At 41.9% G+C, this 13,688-nt stretch overlaps 1 protein-coding gene across 2 annotated transcripts in view; it reads left to right on the top strand.

Annotated features, from left to right (window-relative positions):
* SRGAP3 (SLIT-ROBO Rho GTPase activating protein 3) overlaps positions 1 to 13,688 on the top strand; it is a 179,453-nt gene that overhangs the window by 115,964 nt on the left and 49,801 nt on the right. For both annotated transcript variants that reach the window (XM_035106570.3, XM_035106571.3), the window contains exons 7-8: positions 12,198 to 12,419; positions 12,926 to 13,027. In XM_035106570.3, the coding sequence (XP_034962461.1) occupies positions 12,198 to 12,419; positions 12,926 to 13,027 (324 nt within the window). The remainder of the gene's footprint in view (positions 1 to 12,197; positions 12,420 to 12,925; positions 13,028 to 13,688) is intronic.

Consider the following 13,688-nt stretch of genomic DNA (forward strand, 5'->3'; position numbering starts at 1 on the left):
TTAAGGATGCATGAGCTGTATACGTGTGTCCTAATTTCAAGTTCCCCAAGAGAAGAGCTGTTTGTTTGAACAGACTTTCATACATGTATAGTGTGCTTCAGAAGAGCCTTATAGGGCAGAGTTCAGAATATCCCAGTATAAATGGAGTAGACTCATTCCCTCAGTTAGATATCTTCCAGGACTTGTAACATCAAGTTTTGAATTCCATTGTGCCCAATAAACAAGGAATAATAGTGGATTTCCTGAGTCAAGCAGGAGTTATTTACACTTGGGCAGTCCTCATTTTAACCTCTGCTCACTAAATTAAGGGAAGGACAGCAGAGGAGCACATGCTTTCTATGCAGAAAGTCTTGTTTCAATTCTAGACATCTCTAGATTATGAGAAGCAAGACTAAGATTGTGTACAAACTCCCATTTACTTTGCATCTGGTGTGTTCCCACTGCTGGTTTGAGAAAGGGTCTACACACAATGTTAGCCACAATTCCTATCCCGTTGTTTCTTATGAAATACAGTGGTGCCTTGCTTAACGAATGCCCTGCTTAACAAAATGTCCGCTAAACGAAAGGTTTTTTCTAGTGGAGGTTGCCTTGCTAGACGAATTCGTTTTATGAAAAATTCGTCTAGCGAATCGCGGTTTCCCATAGGAATGCATTGAAATTCAATTAATGTGTTCCTATGGGCAAAAAAATTTTCAATGCATTCCTATGGGATTCGCTAGACGAATTTTTCGTTATAAGAAAAGACCCGTGGAACGAATTAAATTCGTCTAGCGAGGCACCACTGTACTGTTTTTACTTCCTCTTACCGTAGTACCATTTTGCAAAATGAATTATTTACTTTCTCCCCATGCCTATCTAGTGAGTCAGTTGCTCAATTGGGATTTTCTTTGCCCAGAACCTGTGCATATTGATTCAGTGTTTTATGCTCCGAAAGAAGTGTGCCGCATCAGGCTTCCGAGTCTTGTCTTGGTTCTAGACCTCCAGTTGACCATGCAACTTTGAGATGAGATTTATAAAAGTAAGGAATTTGATACTGTATTAGGATTTTAAGTCTTAGCTAAAGCAATTGATACTGGTAATTGCATTTCTTTCATCCCGCCCCCCTTTTTTTGTAGCTTACACACTTGAATACACAGCACATTTTCACGTAACCCTTAGCCAGAATGGAGTCTAAGGAACTGAGCTAAGTATTGATGACACAATGTGAAGTTCTAGGCCTTATTGACAAAATAAAAACTGACAAATCACTAGGTCCAGATGGCATCCACCCCAGAGTTCTTAAAGAACCCAAATGTGAAACTGCTGATCTTCTAACAAAAATATGTAACTTATCCCCAATATCAGCCTCGAGACCTGAGGACTGAAAAATGGCCAACAAAACACCATTAAAAATAAATAACTTAAGGGGTCCAGGGAGGATCCTGGAAATTACATACCAGTTAGCCTGCCCTCTTTTCTGGGAAAAGAGTACATCTGATCTCGCTAACCTATTATCGTTCTTTGAGAATGTCAACAGCATGCCACTATGCAGATTGTTCTTTAATCAATCTGCGCACTTTGGCTTAGAGTTGCATGCAGATGTGGCCATTATATTTTAATTTCTACGCAGAAAGCACTTTATACTTCGACTTTCATTGTACATTCAGGCCCTTTGGAACAAATGTTAGAATGCAAAAATGCTGCAGAAGATTAGGTTACCTTCGGATTATTAAAGATGCTTCCCATTAACTTGTGTATAATGCTGGCTCATAGTTATTTACACTTCTTTGTTAGGATTAAAGATTGAAGAGCCTCTTAAATACCAATAACAGGGCTGCCAGTGTAGAATGGGAGCTCAGTTAAGTAAGCATCTTAAATGAGAAAGCTGAATGTGCATCTTAATGCAGTGTTTATTTACACCCACTTTCATGTTGGTTACTCAAAGCTTGATTTTAAAGTGGGAAGTTTAATTCTGCAGTGTGTAATACCACTTGTAAGCAATTGTTGAATACCAAGAATAGCCGCATTAACTATACTACCTTTATTTATACCCCGCCCATCTGGCTGGGTTTTCCCAGCCACTCTGGGCGGCTTCCAGCAGAATATTAAAATACAATGATTCATCAAATGTTAAAAGCTTCCCTAAACAGGGCTGCCTTCAGATGTCTTCTAAAAGTCAGATAGTTGTTTATTTCTTTGACATCTGATGGGAGGGCGTTCCACAGGGCGGGCGCCACTACCGAGAAGGCCCTCTGCTTGGTTCCCTGTAACTTCACTTCTCGCAGTGAGGGAACTGCCAGAAGGCCCTCGGCGCTCTTTTGGGTCAGTCAGATATTTTTGGTGAACAATTTTGGAGGACATCAAGAGTTTTTATTGCATGGAGAATAGAATTTTCCCTGTGTAGCAAAGGGTGGGTGTGTCTGTGTCTGTGGCATTGACCATCTGCATTGGGTAAATGATAGCTGGAGTGCAACATCCTCTATAAGGTGAGGTTGCAGGTTCCCCATCCCTGCTGAAAAAGCTCTTCATGATCAAAAGCACACTTTTAACACAATTGTTTTGGATAGGTGTAATATTGACTCTAGAGAAGCCTATAGGGAGCCTGATTCTCCTCTGGCTGAGTATTGTGTCTGTTTCCAGGCCCAATTCAAAATGCTACTTTTAATTTTTAAAGCCCTAAATGGCTTGGGACCAGACTTCCTGCAAGACCACCTTCCTCCCATATGTACCTACTTGAACCATAAGATCCACTTTGGAGGCTATACTAGGTATCTCTGCCAAATGAAGTGTGGTGGGCAGCTACCAGCGGAAGGGTCTTTTCAGTGGTGACATCATGTTTACAGAATATCCTTCCCAGGGATGAACATTTAAGAGTGTTGTGGTCTTTTTGACACCAGGTAAAGAGCTTTTTGTTCATCCAGGCATTTTAATAGTTTATGTAAGCTGGGTTTATATTAGTAAAAAGAAAAGAAAAAGCTGTTCTTAATTTTATGTGAGTTTGCTGCATTTATGTTGGATTTTTATTTTTAATGGTTTGATGTTTTACTTTTGTTTTACTTATTTACTGCAAGTCACCCAGAGAATAGTATTGGGTAGCATACATATGTTACAGCGAATTGATTGATGGGGGAATGGAATGGTGGTAGGAAGTTTTAGAGAGGAAACCAAGTGACTGGAGTAGATAGCTGAGAGAGATTTTTTGTGAGAGCCTGTTTTCTTGATTTGAGTTTCATACTCGGTCCAGTATACCTCTGGAATGAATTAAGTTCATAAACAGAGGTACCACTGTGCTTACTGTTATCCCTGACTCCACCTCACATTAACTGTTCTGCCTTCTGAACTGATGGTAGGTGCCTTTGCTTTGGTATGATACATTGTTCTCCATTCCCTAGCTTACGGGTTGTTCAGATAAAGTCAACAGTCTGGCAATAAAAAAGGAATAAACCTCTTCCATCACGGGAAATTAGTTTCTTTCAAAAGATTCAGTGCAGTTTGAATGCACAGCTTTTACATTCCGCTCTTCTCTGCCTTTTCTCTGCTGCTTCCAGCTTTGGAGGCTATTTTGCAATGCCACTGGTAATTTTAAACACTTGAACCACTCACTTTCTCTGTAGCTTCTGTGGAGTTTTCTTCCCCCCACCCCCCACCCCATGTACATGAAACAAATATGAGAAATACTTCCTGTCAGCAGGAAGTATTGGGCAAAGCTCCCCTCTCTCTTTGGTTATCAGACTCCTAGCTTCAAATAGCAAAATGCTAAAGACTTGAATGTGGCAGAGGCTTGTGTAATTTTCAGCATTCTTTTAAACCAGGGATGACTAACCTTTGGTCCTTCAGATATTGCTGGACTACATTTTTCTTGGTCGTGCTGGTAGGTGCTGATGGAAATTGGAGTCCGGCAACATCAGGAAGGCCACAGGTAAGCCATCCCTGTTTTAGACTGACTATTGCTGAAAAGCGTTAACCATGCTCTGCCCTTGTTTTGCACGGTGGGAGCGGGTGGCACTGTGGTCGAAACCACTGAGCTTCTTGGGCTTGCCGACCAGAAGGTCGACAGTTCAAATCCCTATAACAAAATGAGCTCCCTTTGCTCTGTCCCAGCTCCTGCCAACCTAGCAGTTTGAAAGCACGCCAGTGCAAGTAGATAAATAGGTACTGCTGCAGCGGGAAGGTAAACAGTGTTTCCATGCGCTCTGGCTTCCGTCATGGTGTTCTGTTGCGCCAGAAGCGGTTTATTCATGCTGGCCACGTGACCCCGAAAGCTGTCTGTGGACAAACACCAACTTCCTTGGGATGGGAGGCAAAGGTTGCAGTTGCTGTTTAGGATATCTGGTCCCACCCGCTTTTAAAGTTGGAGTTGATTCACATGACTATTTGGGAAGGGTCTTCTTTCAGTTTCTTACGGCGGCGATTTGGTTACCGTAAGCCAATGGCAAGGAACTTCTGGCCTACAGGCCAAATTAGACCAGACTGACCAAATTGGTCCATAAGGCTGTTTTTGGTTGGCCAGACCCACCTGTCAGTCACCCAGTATCATATGATATCAGGCACGGGACTGGTAAAGCCTCTTGACTACAGCCAGTCTTGCATTCAGTGCTGTTTAAACTTGGTGCTGAATGCAAGTCCCTGTTGCTTTCAGCAGGAATCAGATCCACTTGGGAGAATAAGTGTATCAACATACATTGCCAGTTTGGTTCCATACAGTGTAGGGAAGAAAAAGAGTGTTGAGTTGAATTAAGCTCAAAATGACCCTCACAGTGTTCATCTGTAAATATTTAAAGGTTCAAGAGACCTAAAGGGATCAGAGCAGATGTGCAACTAAATGCCCCACATTTTTTCCCCTTCTGGTAGCTCTTTAAAGCTAAATTTATAGACAAATCCCACATTGACTTGAAAACTTGACATTTGGTTTGTGGCTTTGAAAATAGCTCAAGACGGAAGCTCATGTGGCTGAAAGAGTCTTTCTTGATGTGGGGAGCTTAGTCTACTCCTACCCTGGCTGTAAGGCAAACATTTTTAATTAGATATTGCTATGCATCAGATGAGGAAGTATGTGGTTAGGCTGTTCTATCTCTATTTTAAACTGTGGTAGAAATTGACAGCCACACCCACCAGAAGCACAAATATGGGGGTGGGAAAGTGTGGGTGCAAAATAAAGCAGATTTTTTGAGCTTTTTTCCTTAAAAAAATTTAATTGATTTATTAAACTTCCAACATGTATGAATTTTGACCAGCAACCTTCTTAATCCAACCTTTGTTTCACAAGAGGACAAAAAGTGAAGGGGGTAGCATGGGAGCCCCAACTTCTGAACACCAAACTGTCTTATATGTGAACCAACCCTATTTGCCTTGTGCTTCTTACTTCTTGTCTCTTGCTTGCCTTTCTCATTTTGTAAAGTTGTTTATTATTATTATTATTATTATTATTATTATTATTATTATTATTATTAAATTTATACAAAACAGAACAATTATAACAACAGATGAAAATTAAAAGATGAAAAACAAAACTATTTTAGGCATGTAGAATGAGCACATGAATTAAAATGTTTCTTGCTTTGTAAGAGAAGTCTACTTCACCAGATCTTTATTGCATTCCCCCTAAGCATGTATTTCAGGAGGGCGTAGTGTGCTCTGCATTATCTGTGACATGAGTGGGACAGTAGCCTTTCTGAGTTTTTCCACAGTAAAACGACCTAATAATCAAAAGTATTGAGATGATTAGCTTGTCTCACTCAGAAGGAGACCATAACAATAAAAAGTGGCCCACATTCAGAAAATGCTAATAAACCTAAAAATATAACCAGTTTAGATGGCATGCCTTCACTCAAACATCACTTGATAGTACAGCCAAGTTATGCACATTGTAGTTTGCCAAAGCTTGCACCTTATAAAGGATTTGTTTTCCTCTCGACAAGGCACAAACAAAGGGTGAGTTATTCCTTTCTCTCTCTGTGGAGCTGCATAGTTATGTACCGTACAAGTGTGTGTGTGTGTGTGTGTGTGTGTGTGTGTGCGCGCGCGCTTTATAGTTTGAAATGATCCCTGAGCCTGGTAGAAAACAAGTTTCAAAATGCTTGTAAGTTTTAACTGAAAAGCAGGCTAAGTGCCCCTCAGTAATAATGATTGAATTATTCTTACTGGAACAGCCTATAGGTAATGTTCTTAATACCCGGAAAGAAAGCAGCAGCCTTAAATTTCCCTGCCCCTTTAAGATATATTCCAACAGTAAATATATCCAGAGGGTGCATTGTATGGTCTACAGAAGAAGAAAAAATAAGCTTGAATTCCCTCCTTCTGTGTAACATATGAAACATATGTAAAATGAGGAAAACCAGCAGCTAGAAGAAAGGTACTGTGAGGAAGCCCCAGGGAACAGTAGAAAATCTAGGTTAAAAATATTTGCTGAAGTTGTTATAAGTACAGTACCTGTTATTGGTTTTTTTAAATATACAGTGGTACCTCGGTTTACAAACATAATTGGTTCTGGAAGTCTGTACTCAGAATTAATCTGTTCCAGACGGGTCCGCGGAGTACTCAACCTGAAGTGTACTTAACCTGAAGCGAACTTTCCCATTGAAAGTAATGGAAAGTGGATTAATCTGTTCCAGACGGGTCTGCGGAGTACTTAAACTGAAAATACTCAAACCGAGTCGTACTTAAACCGAGGTATGACTGTATCAAGTATGCTTCCCAAGTCCAGTTAACTAACTGTAGCTAAACTTTTGAACAAGATTGGCACTTTATGGGCAATGATATCTATCATTAGGCATACTAAGAGAAAATGCTTTAGGACATATATTGAGCAATGCAGAGGTCAGGTGGTAACTCCCATCCTGGTTAAACACACTTAGAGAAAAAAACTTACTTGCATCCTGTAATGCATTGCCATTCGTCCCACTGTTGATATGGCAGCAAATGGCAAAAGCCAGAGCCAGCATACTATACTCATAGCTGCCAAGTACCCCGTTTTCCCCGGGAAACCCCCCGTTTTTACTTACCTTTTCCCGGTGGTCCCCCGTACCACTTCGTCTCCCGTTTTTCTCCTTTATTTTCTCCTGCCGGCAGCCTTTTCTTTCCTGATTTGCCCTTCTATGGGCACAAAAAATGGCCGCCGGCGGCTTCAAAAGTCACATCTACGCATGGCCGGAAGTGCGTAGACGCGACTACCGGTGTCGGTGGCAGCCATTTTTTGTGCCCATAGATGGGCAGGGCGACACCGGAAGTTGCGTCGACGTACTTCCAGTCATGCGTAGAAGCTACTTTTGAAGCCGGCAGCGGCCATTTTTGGTGCCCATAGAAGGGCAAAGCGACACCAGAAGTTATGTCGACGCAACTTCTGGTGTCACACGGCTGCCGGTCCCGGATTCTGCAGTCTGGGACTTGGAAGGTAAGACTATACTGTGGGAGTGATGTCCACAGGAATAGTGCACTTAAATTTTAACTTCAAGGTTGTGACCTTGAAAAATGCTAAAATCCACTGAGTACTTAAAAAGCACACACTTGCTTTGTGCAAGTGGTGGTATAATGTTGAGGCCTCGGTGCAAAAAGGGTAGCCATGTATGCTTCCTCTTGAGTTCTTTGTTTTTGCAGTGTTGTAACAGCTGAAGCAGCTGTTTCAAATGGAGTGGTTTGGATGTGAAGCTTCTACACAATTCAGAAATGGACAATCTAATTGTTAGTAATTCTTTTTCACACTTGCTGCTAGTGGTTGTTAGTATATGCCACAACATGAACCATCAGGTTAGTAACCTATATGGAAACCCAGCCGTTTATAATTCGGCACTTTCTGGGGTCATCCAACCATTATGTGCTTAGCTGTCTCTCTGTGTGTTTAGCTGTCTTTTATCCAAGAGAGCAAAGATAGTTCAATAGCTTCATGGTACATCAGAATCAGATGATGGACTGTAGAATCCACACTGAGGGGGTAGCACAACTTTTTATAGGGTCCACTTCACTAACCTGCAGGGGCCCACCGGAAAGTTAATTCTTGAAAAACTGAGTGTAATATCAGCTCTTATAAATTCTTATTTATAATAATATTAGTTTTTACATTTTTAAAACTTTTCTTAAATGGGTATTTTTAAAAATACCTTTTCCTACATCTTTATTCCCCTCTTTGGGGCACTGAAGTGTGAAGTGCTAGGCATGGTGCTAATAGCCAGAGACCAAAGAAGCTGTAAAAAATAATGTTAGTCGGGCTACTGCCCTACTTGTCAATAGCAGCTGGGTTATTTGAACTACACTGCACATGCTGGTTTCAGCATGTTTCCAGCAATGAAAATAAGGAGCAGCATTTCAGAATTCTTCTGTGCAATGCAGGTGAAATGCAAGGGAGTGTGACATTTCCCCGAAAATCTTGGGAGAAGATTCAGACTGGTTCAAGTTCATCCTAACCCCCACTGTGAACTGAGAATACACTATGGTTCAGTGGAAGCCATCAGAGTTTCTGATACTGACTACAGTGAGAACATTTAAACACAATCATTATCCTGGAGATAAGCTGCTGTCCTACAAGCTCAGCGTCCTGGTTTTAGTAATGCTTCTACAAGTGTTCCCAGGCTACCTGAGGGATTTATTTAGGCCACTGTGCATATTGCTTGTTTTCTAATTTCATTCTGTTTCTGTATAGAGTGTTAGGAAGGAATGCTAAAAGCTTTGCACCACTGAATGGCGGCTTCACATTTTCAGTAGAGTGAGTTTGGGGCTTTGAACGAGGTTGTTTCCTTCTCATAGTGTGTTGAAAACTGGCAGCTGTATTAGGAAGCATGTCTTGGCCTCACTGCACCCCACTGCCGCGAAATGGAACTACAGAAAGTCAGGGGGAATTCTGTGGCTGTCCATTTGCAGTTGAGGGCCTCCCATGTCCCACCTTCAACACTGAGCAGCTTTTCCTCCATCCGGGCCCTGGTGCACAGATGATTTGCAGCTGAAGCAGGAGATGAGCCTTGAGCAGCAGGCTTGGGGAAGAGCTGGCAACAGGATGTGACAGTAAAATGTGGCATCCTGAGTTGCAGGAGTTCACAGTATGCCAGATACAGAGATGCAGATATAATCACCCACATTGTAAAAAGTATTAATAGAAGCTGTGTGAATGCAAGAGACAGACTGGACCCTTTCTCTGCGCATTTTCCTAATTAAGCCACTGTCCCTAAATTGCTATGTGCGATGTGTGTGTTAATTGAGAAACAGGCATAGGAACGCTGATAAGCATCCTCATCCAGTACCATAATCTTCATCTGACTCCGCCATTCCCCCCTGTGGCTGCAATTAACACTGTATATTAAATGTAGGAGAGCATGACCCTAGATCTCCCATGTCATGTCTGGAGAAGCTGGAGGAGGAGGGGAGGACAGAGGGTGAAGAAAGAGCTTTGACTGGAAGGGACCCCATGGGAAACTCAGCTATGGGCAGCCTGAGGAAATAGCATCCACCTTGGTTTGTGCCCATCAACAGCAAGTCTAGAGTGAGAGACTAGGGTGATGGTGATAATCTGGATTCATGGAGGCTAATTCATAGTTAGGCCAAAGGACACCAACTAGATTTTTGCTTGTGTCATAAATTAGTTGTTGAAAGCTTGACTTCTGCTGTCTTTTGAAATCTTCTAGAAGTTCAGACCACATCCCTGAGAGTGGGAATTGTATGTGTTTGTGTGAGCGCGCACACATGCATGAGTTGCTTCTTTTTGCACACAGAGAAATCCATCTCTTTGGTATGATTTAAATTTGAATTGAGGGGTGTCTCTTCACATCAGTAAAGATGAGATGTCGTCTTTGGCTAGAGTTGCTTATGGCAGTAACTGAGCTTTGATATTCACTTTGAGTTAGGAATGCAGAAAATATCCTGCTGTAAAATCCTTTTATGAACATGCATTGAAAATAACAAGAGATCAGAGGACAGTCAAAAGCTCAGGAAATGCACTCTTGGCAGCTTTCTGCCATATATTTGGAAAACAAAGTGTTGCTTTTCTCTTGTTTCCATCAACCATCTCATTTTTATTATTCAGTGTAAGGTCATTGAATTATATTGCTCTATCTTTCATGATTCAAGCATTAATGCTAAAACTGTGGTCAATGTTGTATTGGGCAGAAGGATTATTGCAACAATTCAGCTGAATGGTAAATGGTAGGCAAGCTTGGAGCAAATTCACACATCTCCATACTCAGGGAATGTATGGCATCAAGTACAGGGAACAGATTCTCTTCTGGCACGTAATGTAGGCAGTCATAACAGCTGGAAGTTTCTTCCAGCTCTTGCCTTCTCCGATGGAGTTTAAAAAGCAGTTATCTCCAGCTGCAACTTTGCTACCATATCTTCCTGGATATTTTTCCTGCTCGTTCTGCCCACCACTGCTGCTCTTATAGGCAAACTGACCTTCCTCTTCATTCTGAGACCCAGTCCCACATTGTCCTATGGAAGGTAGAGTGCCCACTGTCAATTTAGGGCACAGAGCTCTACCAACATTAACTAGATTAGGTGTTCTGTGACTGGCGGTGTTGCTTTGCAATGCCAGGTCAGTTCACTGTAAGTCCTTGCTTATCCATGATTTCATCTTGGATAAGAGAGCAGACTTGGTGTGCATTACTGAGTCTTGGGTAGGTGAGCTGAGTGCAGTGAGTCAGACCCAGTTCTACCGGCCTGGGTATAAAGTACAGCACTATTTAATGGATAGGTTGGTAATTAGTTTAAAAGTTGCACACCCTCTCCATTTCACCAATGAGTGTCCATCAGTCATTCTACAGTGCTCACACAGCACTCCCGTAAATACAAAGCAAACAGAAAGGAGGTGGCACCCTTGCCTTTGTCAGAAAATGGTAGTTTGGGGACATACTCCATCCAAACCTGGAGGTAGCATTTAGTCATAATTGCCTGTAGCCCAGGCTTCCCCAAACTAAGGCCTGGGGGCCGGATGTGGCCCGTGAGGCTCCTTTATGTGGCCCCCGGTGACCGCTGCCGTGGCCCGCTCTTAATGGCACAGCATGGCATGGCATGGCTTCCCACTTCCGGGTCGCCGGAGCGTCAGAAATAGCTTGCGTGCATGCGCAAGCGTCATTTCCAGCGCACTTCCGGGCCAGAGGAGGCCCATGTGCGTGTACACAAGCTATGTCCGGTGTTCTGGCGACCTGGAAGTGTGCCGTAAATCGCGTGTGTGCAAGTGTAGGGGGGCGCTCCCGCGCGCTCTGGCCCGCAGCACAATCGGCGCTGGTGGCACCGGCCCTCAGCGAGGTAAGTTTGGGGACCCCTGTTGTAGCCATTGATAGACTTGCCACTCTATGATGAATAATGAAGTACCTCTAAATTTCCATATCCATCTTATGGAAGGATTTGCTTTACCTGCTTGAGTGTAAGCCAAGATATAACAGGTAACCAAATTACTTAATGTTTGCACTTTTATGTTAAAGTTGGGCACTGCCTCTGTTTATGCATTTGGGATGGGAGGGAGAAATTGGGTTTCTGTGTTAGCCATTAAAATTCAGATATCCCTCCTAGGTGAATAACGCAGGAATATTTTCTTAAGCACGAGAAGCTGCTCACTCACAAGAGATGTGGCAACGGGCATCTTCTGTACTATACTGTAGTAAGCTTTTATGATAATAGGGATTTGGTTTGAATCCTGGATTGTTTTTAAAGTCCATTTATTGATTAAAGATACAGTTCTAGGCAAACTTGCATGGGAATTCCACGAAATTCTGCATAATGTATTTATGATTAACTGGTGTCATTTCTTTGATTTACAATGTGGCTAATCAAATATATCAATGCATGTGAGAAGGGAAAACCTAGATCAAGCAGTGAGTGATAAAGGGTAAAGTTTTGGGAGCTCGCTTCTACACGAAACCTCTGTTGTGATATTCATAGGATTGATTCATACCAGAAAGTGGACACTTAAGTAACTCCCTCTCATTTTTATTATTTACCCATATAAGTGTTTGTATTGCGTCCTTGATTCCATACTTTTACCATTCCCCACAGCTTACCTGCCCTTTTGCCATGTCTTATATTACTTAAGAGTGTAAGCCTGAAGGCAGGGCCTGTGTCTTTCTGTTTGTTTTCTGGACAACACCTCATTTCATATAGGTGTTCTAGAAATAATATAAATGAGAAGAAATAGATACTGTATTTGGGTTTTCTTCAGTTAAAGGCCATTATGCCAGAATATAGGAGAAATTACTAGCTTCTGCGGTTGAAGCAAATGACCATTTATCTCTTTTCCTTAGTGCTGTGACTTGGGATTCCATGCCAGCCTGGCACGGACGTTCAGAACATATCTTTCTGCTGAATACAATCTAGAAACCTCACGTCATGAGGGCCTGGACATCATTGAGAATGCTGTAGACAACTTGGATGCACGGAGTGACAAGCATACAGTCATGGATATGTGCAACCAAGTCTTCTGTCCTCCACTAAAGTTTGAATACCAGCCTCATATGGGGGATGAGGTAATGCTATCATCATTGTAGAAATTGCTTTCAGTGTGATATATTGCAGTATGTTTCCAGCTTCCCTTCAGACGCAACACTTTGCTCACTCCAGCACTGATAGTGGGAGTTACCGTAGGTACTACATACATTATTATGCATTCAGGAGTTACTAATATTTAGGCCTCTTAAGCAGCAGTTAAGTCAGATCCTTTCTTTTATAATCCAACACTATAAACAAATAGATTTTGTAATAATAGAGCAGATTTGCTGCATTGCCATAAATAAAAACTGTGCTCAGTATTCTGTGCCTGAGTGAGGTTATATTTCAAACCCAATAGAAGAATTATACTACTACTGTAGTTAAAAATTAAATGCTCCGTCTTTTGTTTTTAATATCTATCAGTCCAGAGTTTTTGGACATTTTAATAATGAAGATGTGCATTCTTCGTTGTGCTAGTTCTTTGATACCTGTCAATATTTTGATCCTTCTTGAATTTTCATAGGGTTATCTGTTGTCCCTTCAGGTATGTCAAGTGAGCGCCCAGCAGCCAGTTCAGACAGAGTTGCTCATGCGATATCACCAGCTGCAGTCTAGACTTGCCACACTCAAAATAGAAAACGAAGAGGTGAGAGCTGTAATTGTCTTTAATCCTTAAGTAAATAAGCTTTATTGATTCATTTATGTGGATAATTTTATGCAAGGTGACTTTTAAACTAACAGAGATGGCTAAAGAATTAAACTGTATTGGACTAGCATACTTTTTTCAATCCAAGGGCTTGTGATCCCCTGGAGAACGCAGACCAGGTTTGTATTGGGCGCCACACACAAGTCTGATCGTGCATAAGTGGGTGGGTGGGTGTGCCTGTAAATAGTAAAAGGGGGTAGTGGGTTTTGGTGCCTCAGGGCCTTGCCCCTGCATGAAGCACTCCCCAACAACGCAAATATACTAAAATGTCTTTGAGTATATTATCAATATTATCTGGTCATCCATGTGGTCATCCTGCATCCTGTTATATGAATGATATATTTAACCAGAAGAGCACAATAAAACCATGCCAGGTCTTTGACTCTGGATAGGAAACAGGCACAATGGCTTGCTTTGTAATACTTGTTATGCTACATTGTTTGAAAGCACCAAAATCTCTACTATAGATGGGGCACGTCACAAAGAGGCTGTTTGTAGCTGCCACCTGAAGGTGGGAGACACAGAGTGGTTTGGGTAATGGTGGACACTCTGAATCAGTTCCTGCTAGTTCATACAGACTAGGATGATAACACTGTAGCTA

This window comes from Zootoca vivipara, chromosome 2 (assembly GCF_965207765.1).
Source record: "Zootoca vivipara chromosome 2, rZooViv2.hap1.1, whole genome shotgun sequence".
NCBI lineage: Eukaryota > Metazoa > Chordata > Lepidosauria > Squamata > Lacertidae > Zootoca > Zootoca vivipara.